This window comes from Xenopus laevis, chromosome 2L (assembly GCF_017654675.1).
Source record: "Xenopus laevis strain J_2021 chromosome 2L, Xenopus_laevis_v10.1, whole genome shotgun sequence".
Taxonomy (NCBI): Eukaryota; Metazoa; Chordata; class Amphibia; order Anura; family Pipidae; genus Xenopus; species Xenopus laevis.
In genome coordinates, this window is record NC_054373.1 from 180,997,962 (window position 1) to 181,018,665 (window position 20,704).

General features: G+C 43.8%; 1 protein-coding gene across 1 annotated transcript; it reads left to right on the top strand.

The window, feature by feature from the left end:
• Nucleotides 1-226: 226 nt before the first annotated feature.
• Nucleotides 227-20,609, top strand: stard10.L (StAR related lipid transfer domain containing 10 L homeolog). The gene is given in 6 exon segments (NM_001094732.2): nt 227-701; nt 15,014-15,161; nt 17,468-17,571; nt 18,897-19,014; nt 19,427-19,479; nt 20,095-20,609. Coding segments are annotated over 6 exon segments (810 nt in total). The 5' UTR covers nt 227-542; the 3' UTR covers nt 20,323-20,609.
• The last annotated feature ends 95 nt before the right edge of the window (nt 20,610-20,704 follow it).

Genomic DNA, 20,704 nt, shown 5'->3' on the forward strand with positions numbered 1-20,704 from the left:
GACAGTGGTGTGTACAGGGGGTGTGTACTTTGCGCTGCGCAGTAAGTGGGTGGATGTACATAAATATATCATGTCCAGTCAGTGTCTACTCACAGATCTGATCACTCACACTGAGCCCCTTTTAAACACACACCAGTGACCCCTCCACTCAGCTGCAAAGACACACACTAACACACACACTAACACACACACTATCACACAGAGTCACTAACACTCGGAGCAGATTGAGGCAGAGGGATTGTCCCTGTTCATTAGCGCAGGGGACACCGGTGATTCAGAAGCTCCTATAGCCGGAGGGGTCGGAGACGTTCCAGATGTACCTGCTCGGCTGGTAGAACCGGATTATTGGCCTGGGGGAGCTGCCATATGTGTGTCGCAGGGAGGCCCCAGTGTCGGTGAGACTGATCGGAACATCCGTGTGTGTGAGACTCGTTCCCTCCCGATCCCGGGCACTGCCACTTCTCCCAGTCTTCTGCTGTTGCCTCACTGTCATCCCTCACTGTCATCCCTCACTGTCAGTCCTCACTGTCAGCCTTTGCGCCATGTCCCGCGACTCCGTGCAGATCCCTGACGATCGGGACTTCCAGAACTTCAGGAGCGAGTGCTACTCTGACGCCGGTTGGACCATGACTTACAGCAAATCCGGGGTCACCGTGTGGATCCAGATCCTGGAGGAGGAGAGAGCTCTGCACAAGATCAGGGTAAGGAACCGCTGTATCCCCGACCTACTGCTACACCTGCTCATAGTTACATTTGTATCTACTTTACTGCTGCCTGATCAGCCCCCATATCATTCCGATGGAACCCCAAATTGTGTCATGTACTAGTGTGAGACCCCGGTAAAGTCCATCTGGGACGCCTCAATTCAATAAATGTCCTATAGCAAATACATTGGGAATTCAGCCATATAAATCAGTCTGCGACCCCCATGGGATGGGAACTGCTCCCACTTGTACAACATATTATACAAACATCACGTGGAACCCCAATACAGTAAATATTCCCATCAGCCCTTGTCCCAGTGACCTTACAATCTAAGGCCCCTATCACATTCCCATCAGTCCCTGCCTCAGTGAGTTTACAATCTAAGGCCCCTATAATATTCCCATCAGCCGTTGCCCCAATGATTTTACAATCTAAGGTCCCTATCATATTCCCATCAGCTGCTGCCCCAATGAGCTTACAATCTAAGGTCCCTATTACATTCTTATCAGTACCTTCCCCAGTGAGCTTACAGTCTAAGGTCCATATAACATTCACACACACCATGGTCAATTTAGTACTTACAGTATACCTGAAACAACCATACAATACATCTGAGATTATCCACCCAATTGTTATGGAAACCCCCAGGAGTTCCCTCTTCCTGTTATGTATGTATCATTATTACAAATAATTATCACAATTAGCCTAGCCCTGACCTGCAGAGCTTGCATTTTGATATAGGCAGGTGGAATTTGTGTTTCAGTTAGTGAGAACAGCAATATAATTCTGCCTCAGCTAAACATTTAATGTCCATATCAATTATATATATAAAATATGTGTGTGTGTGAGTTTTGGAGGATGCTGGGACATGTAGTTCTGAAGCAGGTGAAGATTAGTGATCACTCACACCAACTCATTTTACTTTGTATCAGGGAGTCTGCAGCCTGGGGGATCAATGTTAGTAGAAACTTTATTTTAATTTTTATTTTAGCTCCACAAGAGCAGTGGTACTTGGGTGTGCAATTGCCCCTCCACTGCCCTGAATTGTATTTGCTTGGGCCTTTCTGGTGCACTTGAGGGTCAAGCAATTTATTTCTCTGAAATGCTCATTTCCTACTGATAATTGTCTGACCTCCCAGTGCTCCATCAGGGTCTGCATAACTATCACTGAGCTAAATGTCTGTATTTCACCAGCAATGATATGGAGAAAATACTCATCATTGCCCTTTGTAACATTATCATAAATCTAATAGCAATTGTGTGCACACAGCATGCTAAATGGGGTACCTAGAATCCAAGGGCTGATAGTGCCCAAAGGTACCCCTATATTTAGTCACTTCAGGCTGGGCCCCCTTAGCTCATAACAAGGTTACACAGTAACATAACTAGAGGGGGCCGGCACTGGCACGGGAAGTGCAGCCGGGCCCCGCCCCTCCGTACGCCTGGAATCGCCCGAAGAACTCAGTGGCGCTCGAGCTGCCGGGGGGCCCTGAGGGGGTGCGGGCCCTGGTCTAATCGCACCCCCTGCTCCCCCAGTAGTTACGCCACTGTGGTTACAGATATATAGAAACATTGTGGTGTCACCCTGCTATAGTTCCAAGGGTACCCAGGGCACAAATAAGCACTCACCCCAAATCTCCCCCTAACTGACCTTCAGACTGGGCCCCCTTAGCTCATAACAAGGTTACAGATATATAGAAACATTGGGGTAACAGTCACCCTGCTATAGTTCCAGGGGTACCCAGGGCACAAATAATCACCCAACCAAAATCTCCCCCTAACTGGCCTTCAGACTGGGTCCCCTTAGCTCATAACAAGGTTACAGATATATAGAAACATTGGGGTAACAGTCACCCTGATAAAGTTCCAGGGGTACCCAGGGTACAAATAAGCACTCACCCCAAATCTCCCCCTAACTGACCTTCAGACTGGGCCCCTTAGCTCATAACAAGGTTACAGATATATAGAAACATTGGGGTGTCACCCTGCTATAGTTCCAGGGGTACCCAGGGTACAAATAAACACTCACCCCAAATCTCCCCCTAACTGGCCTTCAGACTGGGCCCCCTTAGCTCATAACAAGGTTACAGATATATATAAACATTGGGGTGTCACCCTGCTATAGTTCCAGGGGTACCCAGGACACAAATAACCACTCACCCCAAATCTCCCCCTAACTGGACTTCAGACTGGGCCCCCTTAGCTCATAACAAAGTTACAGATATATAGAAACATTGGGTGACAGTCAGACTTAGTGTTACACAACTACACATATGACAAATACCATTTGGATCACTGTCCAAAGTGACATAACATTGGGGGGCAGGGGGTGCAACTGCACCAGGGCCCCAGATCCTACTTTATTCTATCTGATGCATTGTAAAAGAATATAAACGATTCACCTTCCAACACTTTTTTCAGACAGTTCATCCAAAACAAAGACTTTTACCAATTACTTTCTATTTTCTATGTGTGACTGTTTTTTTGATATTGAAGTGTAACGTTTCATGTATCACCTTATAAAGCAGCTCAAGGGGTCGCTGACCCTCTAAAATGCTCTAAATTGATACATTTGGTTTATACATTTCTTATCTTTGTCCCTGCTGAGAAAAATCTCTGGGTTTCAGAATTACAGGCAGCTGTTAGAATTGATACAATAGTTGTACTTCTATTCCCCATAGATCCTACTGAGAAATGAATTAACTAAATGTTGCAAAACTGTAACAGTCTGCACCTGAATTACTGAGCCGTCAGACTCAAACAGCACAGACAGGAACATTACACTTTAAACTTAGATTTTGGAAAAACAGCAGTAAATAGAGGTTGATTGAAAGAAAGTCTTTATTTCTGGAGAACACTCTGAAACCTATTGAACTGAAAAAAGTGTTTGGAAGGTGAACATCCCCATTAACATCCCCACATATAGACACACACACCCCACTAATTGGCCCCTCATTCTCACTGCTGATGGTGCACTAATATGTGTATAATCCTAGAATTAGTCAAATCTATATGAATGTAGTTTATTACCTTGCTCTGCCCCAGGGCCCCAGGCCTGATGAATAGAGGGAGGGATAAGGTTCCAGTATTACAGGTTAGGAGAGGGGAGAGGGGGTGTTACAGAAGTTTCACCTGAATTTCTCCTTTGTGTGTATTTGTAATACCTGTGGGATTAGTCATTATTTGGGCCTTTCCTTTGTGTCCCTGCCAGGCCGGCTTCTATCTCACGTGGAACCGGTTCTTCTTATTCTTCTTCATACAAACTGGACATTGTACCCAGCGGAGCAGCATGTTCCTGACAACTTGCTCCCTGTTCTCTGGGACTATTCCAGCAATTTAGAATAACTCAGTTGTTGCTGTGGCCCCAGCATTACAGGGGCCCCCATATTAACTCCAGGGGAGACCCAAACAGTGTTCTTCACATTTCCATTTATATTCTCCCGTTAAAGGGCATGTAAAGGGCATATCAGATGGGTTAAACTGCGGCTGGAGAAATCTCCCTAATAAGAGTCACTTTCCAGCATTAAAGCGTCTGATTAAAAGACGTTATCAGTGAATTGGTTCTATTTGTAAAGGCCCAACGAGCTGCCTCTAATCTATTCAGCGACCCAGTAAGTTCAGCACAAGGTCTTTCTCATACATGAGCAGCGAGGGGTCGGCTGGTGAACGTGTGCTGGAATATATTGGGTAAAGAGCTTACATTTCACGACTCCTCAATTATATTTTAATCTCACGCTTCTGCTTCTTTCAAATTCTGTCTTGGAACTATCTGCTGTATCTGTAACAGAGGGAATTTTCACTGTGAATTAGCCCCACGTCTGGATTCAATTTTCAAGTATTTAGCGGCCCAAAAATCAAAACTGCCATTTGCCAATCCACAGCCAGTCTGAATAACAGTGAGAGTTAAAAGGGTGGCTAACCTTTAAGTTAACTTTTAGTATGTTATAGAATAGCCAATTCTAAGCAACTTTTCAATTGGCCTTCATTATATTTTTTAATATAGTTTTTCAGTTATTTGCCTTCTTCTTCTTTCCAACTTTCAAATGGGGGGGTCACTGACCCCATCTAAAAACAAATGCTCTGTAAGACTAAACATGTATTACTATTGCTACTTTTTATTCCTCATCTTTCTATTCAGCCCCTCTCCTATTTATTTTCTAGTCTCTTAATCGAATCAGTGCATGGTTGCTAGGGTAATTTGAACCCTAGCAACCAGATTGCTAAGATTGCAAACTGGAGAGCTGCTGAATAAAAAGCTAAATAAGTCAAAAACCAAAAATAATAAAAAATGAAAACCAAATGCAAATGGTCTCAGAAAATCCCTCTCTATATCATACTAACAGGTAATTTAAAGGTGAACAACCCCTTTAAGCTACTGCTCACTCCATTGTCACCCCAGCCATGTTGAAATCAATATGGCAGCAGTGTGGCTAATTCCTGAGCTATTGGGGGGACACAGAATGTCCCATGTGACAAGAGGAGAGAGGCAACAAGAACTGCACCTTTGTCTCACCCCAGATTGTATCTCCCCATACCGCCTCATTGTGTCCCGTGTCAGTGACATTGCTCGGGGCACCATCTGATTGGCTGCTGGAGCAGGAAGTTATTTGTGACATTTGAGTTCACCATTGCTGGAAAGGGCAAATCTGCCCTCAGATCTAGTTCTTTTCTCCTGTAGCTGCAGGTGCGAGACTCAGGAACATGGAAGAGAAACACTTGCTCCTCAATATGCAGGTTCATTGGCTCCTCATGACATTGGCCCTAACGTGTGTGTGTGTCGATGTAGGATTATAACAATAACACAAGTCCCAGAGCGAGTCAGTTGTATAACAGATAAGGATGAATAAAAACACATTTCCATTCTCCAAGTAAATCCTACCCAATGCCCCTTTAATAGAATTGTTGCTGTAGAGCCGAGAGACATCTCCCTGTTGCTCAGAGATTAGGGGCTCGGCAGGGAGAGGTGATTCCTGAATGAGAAGGTATTTTTGGAGATGGAGGGAGCTGCGTGGGCTCAGAATCTCTTGATGTGTTTGGCAAATAATGATCCATTCTGATAGGAGAGTGACATCAGCTAGTGATCCCCCAGCCACACTCATTGCCATCAGTCTGCAGGGATTTACAGTCTTTGTGTCACACTGTGGGGCTCAGTCTCTGTATGTGACAGCGGATTCCTCAGCACAATCTCAGGGCAGGGGCACACAGTAAATACAGAATATACAGTAAATACAGTACATACAGTAAATGCCGGAGATGGAGTATACAGAACATACCGTATAAAAATCAAATAGCGTACATATAGGAAATACAGTACATACAGTGTATGGTGCATACAGTACCTATTGTATGCACAGTAAATAAAGTACATAAAATGTATACTTTAAATACAGCCCAAAAAGGACATACATTAAATGCAGTAAAAAATGGACATGCAGTACATATTGTATGTACAGTAATTACAGTACACACAGTGTATACAGTACATGCAGTGTATAGTGTATGCAGTACATATAGTACACTGTAAAAAACATACACACAGTAATTACAGTACAAACAGTGTATAGTATATACAGTACATATAGTACATACAGTAATTACAGTACATGCAGTGTATGGTGTATACAGTACATATAATATATGGTAAATACTGTACAGGCAGTAGAGTACACAGGTATACAGTACACAAAGTCTATAGAGTAAATTCAGTACAGTGTATACAGTATATACAGTAATTACAGTACACACAGTGTATACAGTACATATAGTACACTCAGTAAATACAGCATATACAGCATATACAGTAAACACAGGTACACAGTACACATAGTGTATACAGTAAATTCAGTACATACCGTGTATACAGTAAAGACAGTACATATAGTACACTCAGTAAATACAGCACATACAGTGTATACAGCAAATTCAGTACATACTGTATAGTGTATACAGTACATATAATACACTCAGTAAATACAGCACATACAGTATATACAGTAAATACAGTAAACACAGGCACACAGTACACATAGTGTATACAGTAAATTCAGTACATACAGTAAAGACAGTACAGGAAGCTACAGTATGCAATGAACCAAAAACCTCTTAACTGTAATTCATTTTTATCACACATTGAATGTGCCTGTTCCACCCCAACCCCCCTGCACCGGCTGCACAAGAGTCAGTTCCACCCCAGTCCTACTTCTAATATAGTTGACTCTCTTTCATTCTGAGTTGTGCCAGAACCAGACTTTGCTAATAATGATATACTGGTTCCATTACTTGCTGTCTGGCGGCACAACCTGTTGATCCAGCACAGTCACCTTTTCAGCCCAGTAACATTCATTTATCCCAATCACTAATATAATGATCCTGGAGCTAATTCCTTCCTAATTCCTTTTCACTCTCAATGAGACCATGGAATAATGTGTCAAACACACCTTTAGTGGATCATTCTCATGATGTGGCATCTCTCTTACACAGTCCTGCTGTTGCTCAGCTATTTGCTGCCCCACTGAATGATGGGAACACTGTCATTATTTGCCTGTGGAATTTATTCCCAAAGTTTATGGGGCCCTTCAATGATACAGCTTTGGGGCCCAGTAACCTCTAGTTATGCCACAGTTCCTAATATCAATCAGAAAGCAGCCTGTTTCTCCAAGCTCAAGAAAGTTTCAGATATTTGCAACTACATTCCTGCAACTAAGTTGCTGCTACAATGTAAATCAGCCCTCACTGTGCTGGACCCTGTATCCCATGTTTAGACCCTTATTAAGTGAAAATATGTTTCTGCGTTTCATTCTTTCCCAGTGCTACAGAGATGAGCAGTGAATGGAAAGAGCGGAAACTCTGAGTCATATACAGTATATAGGCTTGTTGATCTCACTGTGGCTAATTTGATATCTGCAGTCGGTTAAGCGGTGCACACGTGGGACTGTGTTATGATCTGCGCTCCTAGCTGGGTTGGAAGAGAAATAACTATTACTTTTCTGGGCTCTGCAGCATTTGAGGGCCCCCTAAACAGTAGGAGTAGGAGCATTTTACATTATAGTCAAACCAATGGGTGCCATCATCATCATCCTCCTCTGCCCTCTGTGAGAGTCAATGGGATGACTGGTACCAGCACTTGTCACCAATATAATATTTCAGATCCCTCAGGGGTTAATGTAATAGTTTAATCTTCTCCATTAAGCCGTCACAGCCCCCTCCAGCAGCAATAGTGACTGCTCCGACCCCAGGGCAGCAGCACCATGGAAACCACTAATTAGAGTCATTAACTGCCCCACTCTCTGCACGACAACTCCACTACAACTGACACATTATCCCACTCTCATGTGCCACTTTAACTGTCAGCTTTTCACCTCCCTGCCCAAAATCTCACTCTTACACTATCATAAATGTGGCTTAGTTATAATGTAGCTAATTGTATCAGGGTCATGTTTCTCAAATGGGGAAATAGAGTTCAGCAAATCAATCTGTTCATTAGTTTATCATCTGTAGGGACAGATTTATCAAACAGTGGCAAAATATATGCCCCTAAAATTCCACTATAAAGTACACAGAGTTCCTCTCTTGGAAACCTGAGCTGAACTCTATTTTCACTCCTGACAAATGAGCCCCTGTGTTGGGTGGAAGGACCAGGGTGCTACAATATGATGCTATGGGTAACATTTACATTTACCCCATTAACCCTATGTGTGATAGAGATGGAGGAAGTGATGTTCCAAAGGGCCTAGTGATATCAGCACTCCTGTTCTTCCAGTGCAAAAACCCTTTAATATTTAATGGCAGAGGCAGCTCAAGGTTTTTATAGTTTCCCACACGCAGCGGAAGCATCAGAAGCATCAATCCTGAGATTGCAATGTAAATAGCCTCCAGCCTGGGCCCCCTTCCAGAGCCCATTCTGCACCCTGAATCTGTTTCCATTAGCACCAGTGGGAAGTGTTGTGGGTCTGAAACATCATTATTGCCTGTGCAACACGGGTCCTTGCCCAAAACCTGCTCTTTGATCATATGATACGCTACTTCCCCTTTAAGAAATGAGGGATGTCAGTCTGTAGACTGGTGTATAGGAGAATGCACGACTGCTAAGCACAGGATGCCCAGGAGGTGCCTTACTGAATAGTTGAACTGTAAGAAAATCGGGTTCTGTTCTGCAGAGCTCATGCTCTGGGAACATTCTAGAAAATCCGATGACTTTATATTGCTGGTAAATTATTTATAACAGATCTGCATAGCCCCCTGCTCCCTTTCGCTCTCCCCCATCATTACAGAGAGGATCTTTTTTGTTTCATCTGGTGAAGAGGCATCAGCTCAAAGCATTTCCTGTTGCTTAGCAACCGCATCAGCACCACCATGCTCTCTCCCTGCTCAGCAGTTCACGTGTCCCAGCGAGTCCCATTGTTGCACGGCTCGTGATTGCCTCCCCATGTAAAGGGGGGGGGTCTGGTCTATCAGTGGGTGTTGGGAGTTGCACATCTACAGCAGCTGTCAGGCCACATATTGGGTAATACTGTGAATACAAAATGTGAATTATTATCATTTGTAATGTTACTGAGGACAAGGGACCCCTTTGGAATTCAGGGCCCTAGGACAAATGTGTCTTCCCTAATATCATAGTCGCAGTTTTATGTCCTCCATATCTGGGTTATATTACCCATCATGCCATTCATTCTGATGCCCCCCGCCCACAACACAAAGATCTATATCCAGCACAGGTCAGGAGGGCAGGGATTTCCCCTGAGGATATGTGGGGTCCTGAACTTACATGTGTTCCCTTCAATTTGCTTTTTTATCTCTTCTAAACCCTTGTGTGCAGTGCTGGGTGGCTGTTAGGGTCAGTGACCCCAGCAACCACAAAAGAGATCTCATGGAGGCAATTACTCTGCACTGTAAGATCTTTAGAGTCATTTTTGCCCACAGGGACAAAGCCTTGTTGAACTGCTGACCACTGAGTGTGACTTTATTTTATATACAGCCCCTTTCCCCCATCTCGTATATCTGCTGAGCTGTGTGGGTCTTTAGATGTTGCTTATATGCAGTGCTGGGAGTTGGAGTCCAGCAGAGCTGCGCTAGGATCTGAAATCTTATGTACCATATAGGAAGCTCCCCCTATTCTGAGGCTCCTTTTCGGGTGCCACTTGCTGGAAATCATGATTTTGAAAAAAAAAACATTATTGAGCCTATCAAATGTAATTAGCCCAAGGGTTCGGCACACACTCAGCTGCCTCTCTCTTACTGTGAGGCTGCATTGTGCATACAGCTTTCGAGAGATATGAGAGATAAAACCAGGCTCTGGCTTGATTAAGTATTAAACAACTAACTAGTTGCCGTGGGAACAAATGGGTCCCTTGGTACGCGGATGTGGAATGTTCATTTAGGATCCAGGACAGATCAATAGGCCCTTACCTGACTAATATAGAGGAATTTCCCATCCTCCCTGTACAAACATCTGAGCTCACCGTGGGACTGGCCCAGAGCCCGACCAGTGCGTTATTAAGTCAACAATGACCCATAATATATTCAGCATTTTCTCTCCATGTATTTTTCCATAAATGTTTAATCAGACTGACCTTCTAATGATTTTTACTGTTTGTGTTGGAGCTGCCACATTGCATGCTAGGATCACAACCCCTGAATACACCCTGTTCCAAGAGTCTGATTATTCCAAATCCATAGTCTTTTCCTGTGTACTTGAGGGGCTCCAAAAGGTCTCAAGGACCCCACATTTCCATAGGAAATAATAGACTGTATAACCCTTTACTGTTCCTTCCAATGGGACCCCTTAGCCCAACGTGCGAAACCTCCTCTCCATTTAGACTGCACCCAAAATGTGTCTGCACCTTGTCATCTCCCCCCAGGACTGGAAACTGCATGTGACATGGGTCACTCTGTGCATAGCTGGGAGTTGTGTACTTACTGGAGGAACATTTATCATTGGCCCCACTCCCTGTGCACATCAAAGAAAGTTCACTAAATAAATTGCTCTTCATGCACGGGATCTTGTATTGTTAGCACTGGGCTGGAAGGGGTGCGGGGAGTTGAGTAAAGGGTGTTACGCTGATAAGCAGCAACTGCTTTGTATTGCTTTCTAATAGTGTAATAAGGGTCGCCCTGTCTGATTCTGATGCAAAGGTTTCTGCCAGTATTCTGCTGGAGCAGCACTATTAACTGATGGCAGTAACCTATCCCTTTAACAGTAACTATTCTAATATCTTCCCCTCATTACCCTATATATTAGGTACCTATCTAGTGCTACCCTATCCCTATTTCTGTAGGGAAATGAGAGAGAGCAGGCAGTAACCCTTCCAACACTTTCCTCTTGTCTCTATATATTAGGTACCTATCTAGTGTTACCAATCCCTATTTCTGTAGGGAAATGAGAGAGAGCAGGCAGTAACCCTTCCAACACTTTCCTCTTGTCTCTATATATTAGGTACCTATCTAGTGCTACCAATCCCTATTTCTGTAGGGAAATGAGAGAGAGCAGACAGTAACCCTTCCAACACTTTCCTCTTGTCTCTATATATCAGGTACCTATCTAGTGTTACCAATCCCTATTTCTGTAGAGAAATGAGAGAGAGCAGACAGTAACCCTTCCAACACTTTCCTATTGTCTCTATATATTAGGTACCTATCTAGTGCTACCAATCCCTATTTCTGTAGGGAAATGAGAGAGAGCAGGCAGTAACCCTTACAACACTTTCCTCTTGTCTCTATATATTAGATACCTATCTAGTGCTACCAATCCCTATTTCTGTAGGGAAATGAGAGAGAGCAGACAGTAACCCTTCCAACACTTTCCTCTTGTCTCTATATATTAGGTACCTATCTAGTGCTACCAATCCCTATTTCTGTAGGGAAATGAGAGAGAGCAGACAGTAACCCTTCCAACACTTTCCTCTTGTCTCTATATATTAGGTACCTATCTAGTGCTACCAATCCCTATTTCTGTAGGGAAATGAGAGCAGACAGTAACCTTTCCAACACTTTCCTCTTGTCAATATTCTCTTGTAAAGTTTTCAATACAAAAAACAGCTATGTCTCGGTACCTATCTAGTGTTACCAATCCCTAGGCCGAGGGGCGGGGTAGAGAAGGAGTTGGCAGTTGCAGAACACTGACAGTTCTACCTCGGAGCTTCTGCTCAGTCTGCTGTTGCATTAGTGCAAGTTATGTATAATCCTGGGATTACTGTTACAGTATCTGTGTAATCCCGTGGCGATTATCTGAGAATATCAACTAATCCCACGTAAACACTCATTCTGGTTAGATACTGAAAGGGACACTGAAGTATTTGTGTATGTTTGTTGTTCTCTGCCTTGCTGGTTCTGACTATTGAAACAATGAAACAGAAGGCAGCTGATTGTGGGGAACGGAATCTTGGCTTCTGCTACATAGTTGCAAGAGTAAGACAAGCGGTGCTGTTGGCTGGGTCAGTCTACATACCTCCCAATATTTCAAAAATGGAAAGAGGGACAAAAAGATCTGTGCAGCGAAAATATTGTGACTACACCCATTTTATGGCCACATTCATTTTACAAAATTTTACAGGTTTTGGAAAGTCCTAACACATTTCTGGAAGTTTTAGGGTCAGGTTTTATGTGTTATAACATTTTTGGTAAAGAAGGTGAATTGCCCTTTAAGCGGCAAGTTACAGTTTCCCCACGAGACCTGCTTATCTTAAATTGTTACAATTGTTTCTTTGCTTATCCTAAATTGTATCAAAAGTATCCAAGTGCAGGTGCTGAGTGTTCTGATCTCTCTGCCAAAAAGACTCTCACTTAATTACATTTTAGAAACTTTGTATCTATTTTTGACTGTTCGGTGCAGGGGATCGAAGAGAAACCCGGGACATTTCAGTAACAATCAGAGACTTTCAGGTAGGGATGCACCGAATCCAGGATTCGGCCAGGATTCGGCCTTTTTAAGCAGGATTCGGATTTGGCCGAATCCTTCTGCCCAGCCGAACCGAATCTGAATTTTTTTGCATATGCAGATTAGGGTTCCAATTCATTTCGGTATTCGGCCGAATCTTTTGTGAAGGATTCGGGGGTTCGGCCGAATCCAAAATAGTGGATTCGGTGCATCCCTACTTTCAGGACTGTCCTGAGAAAAACAGGACAGTTGGGAGGTATGGGCCTGGGCCTTGGAGGGATCTAATGCTGTGATTGGCTGCACTATGTGCTATATGAATAACTAGAGTGTATCATTAATACGGTGCCACCCTGCATGCCCATGTGCTGTGCCCTTGTCAGACTCATTACCCTGGATGTGTTAGTTGGTTGGTTGGGTGGTTGAGTACTACTAGTTGTTGCACTAATTAATAGCACTAGTTAATTCCCCCGGTGGGTTATATCTGGCGTTGCTGTTTATATTTAGAGATGTTTATGCCGTGTCTGTAATGCCAGTTGCCGGATATTTTGGGGACGCCATCTGCTGCTGACAATACAGAGCCTTGTTTTAATTGCACTGCTGGCTCCGACTCTGACGCCTACCGGCTCGCACAGACTCCTGGGAACAGAAGTTCCTCCCACACTGTCAGTAGAAAAACTGTCATAACAGAAAGCTATGAATAGTATTGTGTACTGAGTCTGACCAATACGTGGGCCCCCGTTTCACCGCGATAGGGAATATTCCTTATTCTAACCTGGATTTACTGTATAACGCCACAGAATCAGGTTATAGAGAGAATACTGTATATACCCCATGGATATATCCGCCACATATAGTGCTGGTGGGAAAGTGAACACAGAAGTGTTTTGTTTGCTAGTGATGGGCCCCGAGGGGCCAGTGCGGTGCAGAGAAACAGCAAACATGGCAGATAAGAAAACAGTTCCTCATACATAATGCAAAGCAATGAGCAATAATGTAGCCCCCAGCGCTGATATTGTATCCGTCTCTGTAGCAGCGGCTGGGCCCGGGGCAAAACAAACTGCTGACTCCGTTAATAATAAAGTAAATCTATCCGAGTGTTTGCCCTTTAGCTGTTGTTGAACTGCTACTTGTCAGGGGGTGCAGGTAGGGCCCCAATATATCCCAGTTATACCAGGATCTCTGTCCCCTTATCAGCTCTGCAAAAATGGTTACCCTCAAAATTGACATGAACCCATTCCTGTCCTTAAGACTTATAAAGGCATTAAGCCCCGCCCCAAGGAAGAGGAGAGCATTTCATGGGTACAGCTCAGAGGGGGCAGGCGCAACATTCGCGATCTGTAAATATATTACAGTAATAATAAGGCATAAATACTAAACAAGGAGCTGATTGCTTCACCTGCAAAGAACAATCTCGTATGAGCTTAGCAATAATAAAATGATGCAGGGGGAAAGTGGGGCTCCATTAAAAAATAGGATCATTTTGGTTACTGGGGATTCGTTACAACCCCTTTCCGTTAGGCTCTGCAGCCAGGGGCGTAACTATAGAGGAAGCAGACCCTGCGGCTGCAGCTGATTGGAGTGGGCTTGTCAAAAAAAATAGAAGAGACTGGGTTAACAGGACTTACAGTGTAGAAGTACAGAAGGATCGGCCCACTATATAGAATATACAGCCCTGCTCCTCAGTATATAAAATAGAAGAGACTGGGTTAACAGGACTTACAGTGAAGTAGTACAGAAGGATCAGCCCACTATATAGAATATACAGGCCTGTTACTCAGTATATAAAATACGAGGTTAACAGGACTCACAGTGTAGTAGTACAGAAGGATCAGCCCACTATATAGAATATACAGCCCTGTTACTCAGTAAATAAAATAGAAGAGACTGGGTTAACAGGATTTACAGTGTAATAGTACAGAAGGATCAGCTCATCATATTGAATATACAGGCCTGTTCCTCAGTATATAAAATAGAGGAGTCAGAGTTAACAGGACTTACAGTGTAGTAGTACAGAAGAATCAGCCCAGCAAGTTGTCATTGGCTGACAAGGGATTTGGTACAAAGTGAATGTGACTGAGATGAGAATTTCTCTATGTGCCACTATCTGGGAGTAACACAGTAACCCTATCACTTCTGCACATGCAATGGGACCTAGTCTGCACCGAGGGACAAGCAAATAGCACATTGGTGTATAAATATGGTTATTTGTCACCATGTAAATCCCTTATCTTACTTTACTTATTATTAGTAACAAACAGCATTTGTAAGTAACATGGGTGCAGGGAAGCTCATTGATGCACCACAAAGATATCAGCACTAGGGGGCAGTAGTACAAAATGGCAGAACTAGTCCTACATGTCAGCTGGACTACAACTCCCAGAACCCTCAGCTGCTGGCTGGCACTAACTGTGTGTTCTCTCTCTGATGTCCCCGCAGTGCAAGATGGAGTGCAAAGAGGTCTCGGCAGAGGTGCTGTATGATGTCCTGCATGATATAGAGTACCGCAAGAAATGGGACTCCAACGTCATCGAGACCTTCGATATTGGGAAACTGACCGTCAATGCTGATATTGGATATTATGCCTGTAAGTTGGGGGTTATTGTGTTGGGGGAGAAAAGACATAAATAGGGAGAAAACATAAATTATAAGGAGGGAAGGTTCAGAGTTGGACTGGCCCATTGGGATACCAGGAAAACTCCCCGTGGGCCCAGGTGTTTGTGGAGCCTCTTGCTTCTAACCATTTGGCCTATTTCATGGTCATTCCCTATTTCTTCATGGCAACAAAGAGGCTTATTAATGGAAGGATAGAGCAGTGTTTTTCAACCTGTGTGCCGCGGCACACTGGTGTGCCGCAAACTAATGTTAGGTGTGCCGCTATCAATTTGAAGGCCGAAGTGCGCGGACCTTTCACGTGACGTCACGTGACCTGAGCGGGCAGAAGAGCCGTGCCTGGGTTGGCTGATCAGGGAGGTCGCTGGCTGCACTGCGCGCAGCTTCGATGTGAAGGCAGAAGGCAGAAGTGCACGGACTGACAGGTGAACGGCTAGTGCTGTTATCAAAATATTAAGGAAGCAGACCCTGCGGCTTAGCCATGCTGTAATAAGGAGAACCATATTTCTAGCTGTCTGGCTGCAATGCATGAGGCAGAAGGTTGTCAGTAAGAAAGTAGAAGGAAACATATATGAAAGGCCAATTGAACTTTTACCTGATAAGATTTTCCAAAGCAGGGTAGCGCTGCCCTCTATTTAAGCTGGTAGGGGCAATAGCGTGGGTACCCGGCATAGCAAGCTTACCCTGGCCTTGAATGATGAATGTGAGAATTCTCTCACGAACACAGAGATTAAATTATTTTGTTAGTGTTTTTTTGTAATAACAAAATAATAATAAGTGACCTGCTTCTCCCTTTGCACAGTTGCTAGCTGAAGCACCAGATCTAGTTAGTTAGATTTGAGATTTGATTATCAGTATTGTTTATTTATAAAACCCCAACGGTCTTGGCAGCAATTATAAAATATTTGGGGGAGTGTTATTACAAAAAAACACAATAACAAAATAATTTAATCTCTGTGTTCGTGAGAGAACTATTGCCCCAACCAGCTTAAATAGAGGGCAGCGCTACCCTGCTTTGGAAAATCTTATCAGGTAAAAAGACTGCAGATGATATAATAAAGTTCAATTGGCCTTTTCATATATGTTTCCTTCTACTTTCTTACTGACAACTTTCTGCCTCATGCATCAATGTTTAAAAAAAAGCTTACATTAACAATAGCACTTATATTGTTAATATAAGCTTTTTTTCACATTTTCAGCTGGTGGTGTGCCGCGGGATTTTTTCAATGAAAGAAATGTGCCTTGGCTCAAAAAAGGTTGAAAAACACTGGGATAGAGTATAGTATGTAGAGAATAGGGATGTAGCGAACTGTTCGCCCGCGAACTAGTTCGCTCGAACTTCGACCGTTCGCGTCCGCCGAATGTTCGCGAACGTTTGGGAACGTTCGCAGTTTGAGTTCGCGTTCGATCGTTCGACCATTCGACCATTCGAATTCCTTCGACCGCTAAAAATCGAACGATTTCCATTCGTTCGAACGATTGTAAGCATTCGATCCAATGAAAAGCATTCGATCGAATGGCTTCGATCGTTCGATTCGAATGAAAATCCTTCGATCGAACGATTAAAATCCTTCGATCGTTCGATCGAACGATTTTAGCGGGTGTTCGAATTTCGCGAACTGTTCGCGAACATTCGCTTTTTTTGCCGGTGTTCGCGAACACCAAATCGGCAGTTCGCTACATCCCTAGTAGAGAAAGGAGACTAGGAGAATAAAGAGGTTGAGTGAGGAGAGGAGGTATAATAGTTTGGAACGTGGGCCCACAATCTAAGGTTTTCTGGTGGGCCCCTGGTATCCCAGTCCGACACTGGGAAGGTTCACTGTGATTTGTGGGTCTCATTTATAAACACTGGGCAAAATTGCACCTGGGCAATAATCCATAGCAACCAATCAGTGATTAGCTTTTTTCAGCCAGCTGTAGGTTGAACACTAAAAGCAATCATCTGATTGGTTGCCATGGGTTACTGCCCAGGTTCACATTTGCCCCGTATTTATAAATAACTCCCATTTGCAAACCCACCTGGTGCCCCAGCAAGTGAATAACAATAAAGAAGGTGCTCAGTCTGTGATGCTGCTGAACTACAATTCCAGGCTTCCCAGGTCAATCATTGGCAGGACCAATAGGACACAAGCAGAATGAAGAACGATGAAACACTATAGTCCTTCCTAAATTGGGGATGGGGGCCACATCAGAAATACTTGGCTGGGGCCCCTGTACCTTCTAGTTATACCATTTAGTTGTAACGATACAGAACTTCAACAGCTTTGTCTCTGCCAACAGGGAAGTGCCCCAAACCCCTGAAGAACCGTGATGTCATCACACTGCGCTCCTGGCTGCCATTCGGGAACGATTACATCATCATGAACTATTCCGTGAAGCACGCGGTGAGTAACCCAGCGAGGGGCCAGTGTGTACCCTGGGCATTCAGCACCCCCTCCCCTGGGCATTCAGCACCCCCCTCCCCTGGGCATCAGACTGGGTGCCCACACTCCCCATGAACCTGTATGTCTAATTATCTTTAGTTAATTGATCTTTCATTAAACTCACTGCAACACTTTGTAATGAATTACCCCCTTACTGTGCCACTTGGTGCCAGTTTGAATAACCCGCCAGCAGTGAGGGGCAGAGGCACAATCAGAGCCGTAATAGGTAGCCCCAATGCCCTGCTCCTTGCCAGATTCCTTGCCTGGTGCTGAGATTATTCTGCCTCCGCAGCTCCATTAATAAAAGTGGGTCAGCCCATAATGCAGATTTATACTCGTGGGCACACTCACAGCATGGCACCAACTGGCAGACTCAAGAATAAATCATATAAAATATCTTTTTGCAACGCAGTGAAATCGTGTGCAATGAGATTAGCGTGTGTGTGTTTGGGGGGGGGTAGCACTACAGTTGCACTAATGGATACTGTCATCAGAATTATCATTATCCCTTATTTATATAGCACCAGATATTAGACATCATTTACTTAGTCCCTGCCCCAGTGAGTTTACAATCTAAGGTCCCTGTCACATTCTCATCAGTCCCTGCTCCAGTGAGATTACAGTCAAAAGTGCCTATCACATTAGAACTGCAATCTTACCTTGCTTTATGGCAGTTCTAGTCACTATCACAGCTCAGCATTTCAGAGCCAAGGATAACATACTAGAGAGGTAACTGGTTATCCTGTATTGATTTGTCCATTGCTCTCTGTATAGAAATACCCTCCAATACAGTAAATATTCCCATCAGCCCCTGTCCCAGTGAGCTTACAAACTAAGGTCCCTATCACATTCCCATCAGCCCCTGCCACAGTGAGCTTGCAATCTAAGCTCCCTATCAAATTCATATCAGTGCCTGCTCCAGTGAGTTTACAATCTAAGCTCCCTATAACGTTCCCATCAGCCACTGCCCCAGTGAGTTTACAATCTAAGTTCCCTATCACATTCCCATCAGTCCCTGCCCCATTGAGCTTACAATCTAAGCTCCCTATCACATTCCCATCAGCCCCTGCCCCAGTTATCTTGCAATTTAAGCTCCCACTCACATTCTCATCAGTTCCTGCTCCAGTGAGATTACAGTCAAATGTGCATCACATTAGAACTGCAATCATACCTTGCTTTATGGCAGTTCTAGTCACTATCACAGCTCAGCATTTCAGAGCCAAGGATAACATACTAGAGAGGTAACTGGTTATCCTGTATTGATTTGTCCATTGCTCTCTGTATAGAAATACCCTCCAAGAAAGGACTTGGTCAGAGCTGTGTCGATCCAGACTGGGTACCTAATCCAGAGCGGAGGCCCAAAAAGCTCCACCCTGATCTACCTGGCACAGGTTGATCCCAGAGGTAAGTGAAATACTTAGTAGACTTCAGAAACACGGGCTGCAAAGTGTTAAAAGGTGAGCTAGTGATTTAATAGTGATTTAAAGGGGGAGATCATATACATCAAACAACTGAATTACACACAGATACTGATTAATAGAGATTATAAAGAGTGCCCTGGTCAATAGATCTTGCAATCTACAAATATCAGATCTCTGGGCAGTGTATTTCAGTTAATGTATCATTGATTAAAGGCAAAAAAAACTGTTTACAAGCAGCTTTCCTGGTCCAATTAGAATCCAACAATGTATGTGCTCTGCCCTTGTTGAACCAGAACCCCGAGTAGCAACGTGATCAGGTTGTGGTAGTATGTGTGTCATTGCATTTCTATAAAGGAAACCAAATCATTTTATGCTTCTTCTTTCTCCATTTTTAGGATCCTTGCCCAAGTGGGTTGTCAATAAGTCGTCACAGTTTTTAGCTCCCAAGGTAAGTACCGTACTTTCCTATAAGCAACATGGCAGCTCCCACTACCTCCAGGGTCTTTTTTATGCTTAGAGAGCAGTTTGGTGATAATATGGACATTAGATTAGAGCAAGCCAGAGCAAACACCACTGTGGAGCTGTATTGCATAGCTCTATAGGGAAAATGGGCACTGCTGAGAAGCTTGGCCACTGGAGGATATATTTCCCCTTTAAGTATCCTCATGATCTCTACTCATGTAGTTGTTCCACCCGTACAGTAATAACAAAGATTTCATGACCTTGGCATGTACAGAACATGCAGTGTCTTGGTACCCAGAGTCTGTTGGCTTCAAGCTCAACTATGTGGCACCTTTCTTATGCGCCTAAGATCAAGGTAGGCCAGACCTGAACTTTTTGTGCTTTACAATCCACCAGTAAAATATAGGAAATTATAGTAAATATAGGAAATTTTTGTGTAGCTATAAACCCAATTGACTGGTGGAGAACTGGAGGAACTATCATCCTCAACCAGATGAAGAAGATGGCTGCAGTTCTGCATATTATCTTGGGGCAAGCGCAGTTTAGGGCAAGTTAACAATGACCCCTGTGGAAACTCAACTAAACATTTTTCTGTCTGCAGGCCATGAAAAAAATGTACAAAGCATGTGTGAAGTATCCTGATTGGAAGAAGAAACATAATCCCCACCACAAGCCATGGCTTTACCCAGAGCAGAGCAACTTGCCCACCATCAGCCTCGCGGACGTGACCATACAACATGCCGACTCTCTGGAGAACATTGATGAGAGCAGTGCCACAGAGACCAAAGACGACCGGGGAGATGCTAGTGATGAGGACAGTGTCAACTGAAAGTCCACTCAACTCTCAACTTCTTGTTGGTGTCGTCCTGATCATTATAGTTGGAAAACAATGGGATCAATGATAAAAAAGGGACACTGTAAAGGGGGGGAAGATACGACCCAATGCAGCGCAGGGGGACTGGGATTCGGGATTTGTTGCACTCACTGCTGCTTTAATGGGAAAGGTGGGAACAGGTGATGAATCTCTTTTGCCTTGCGGCTTTTATGGTCTCCAAGAATGTCTACCCTCCCGCCTATTTTTTAAAAAATGTATGTTAAGTATGTCCAATCTTTTCAGAAAAAAAAACTTAATAGAAATAGTTATAAATGTTTATACTTGGGGAAGTGGGAATGAGCACATGGGGTGTGTTTGAGTACTGTCTTACATTAGG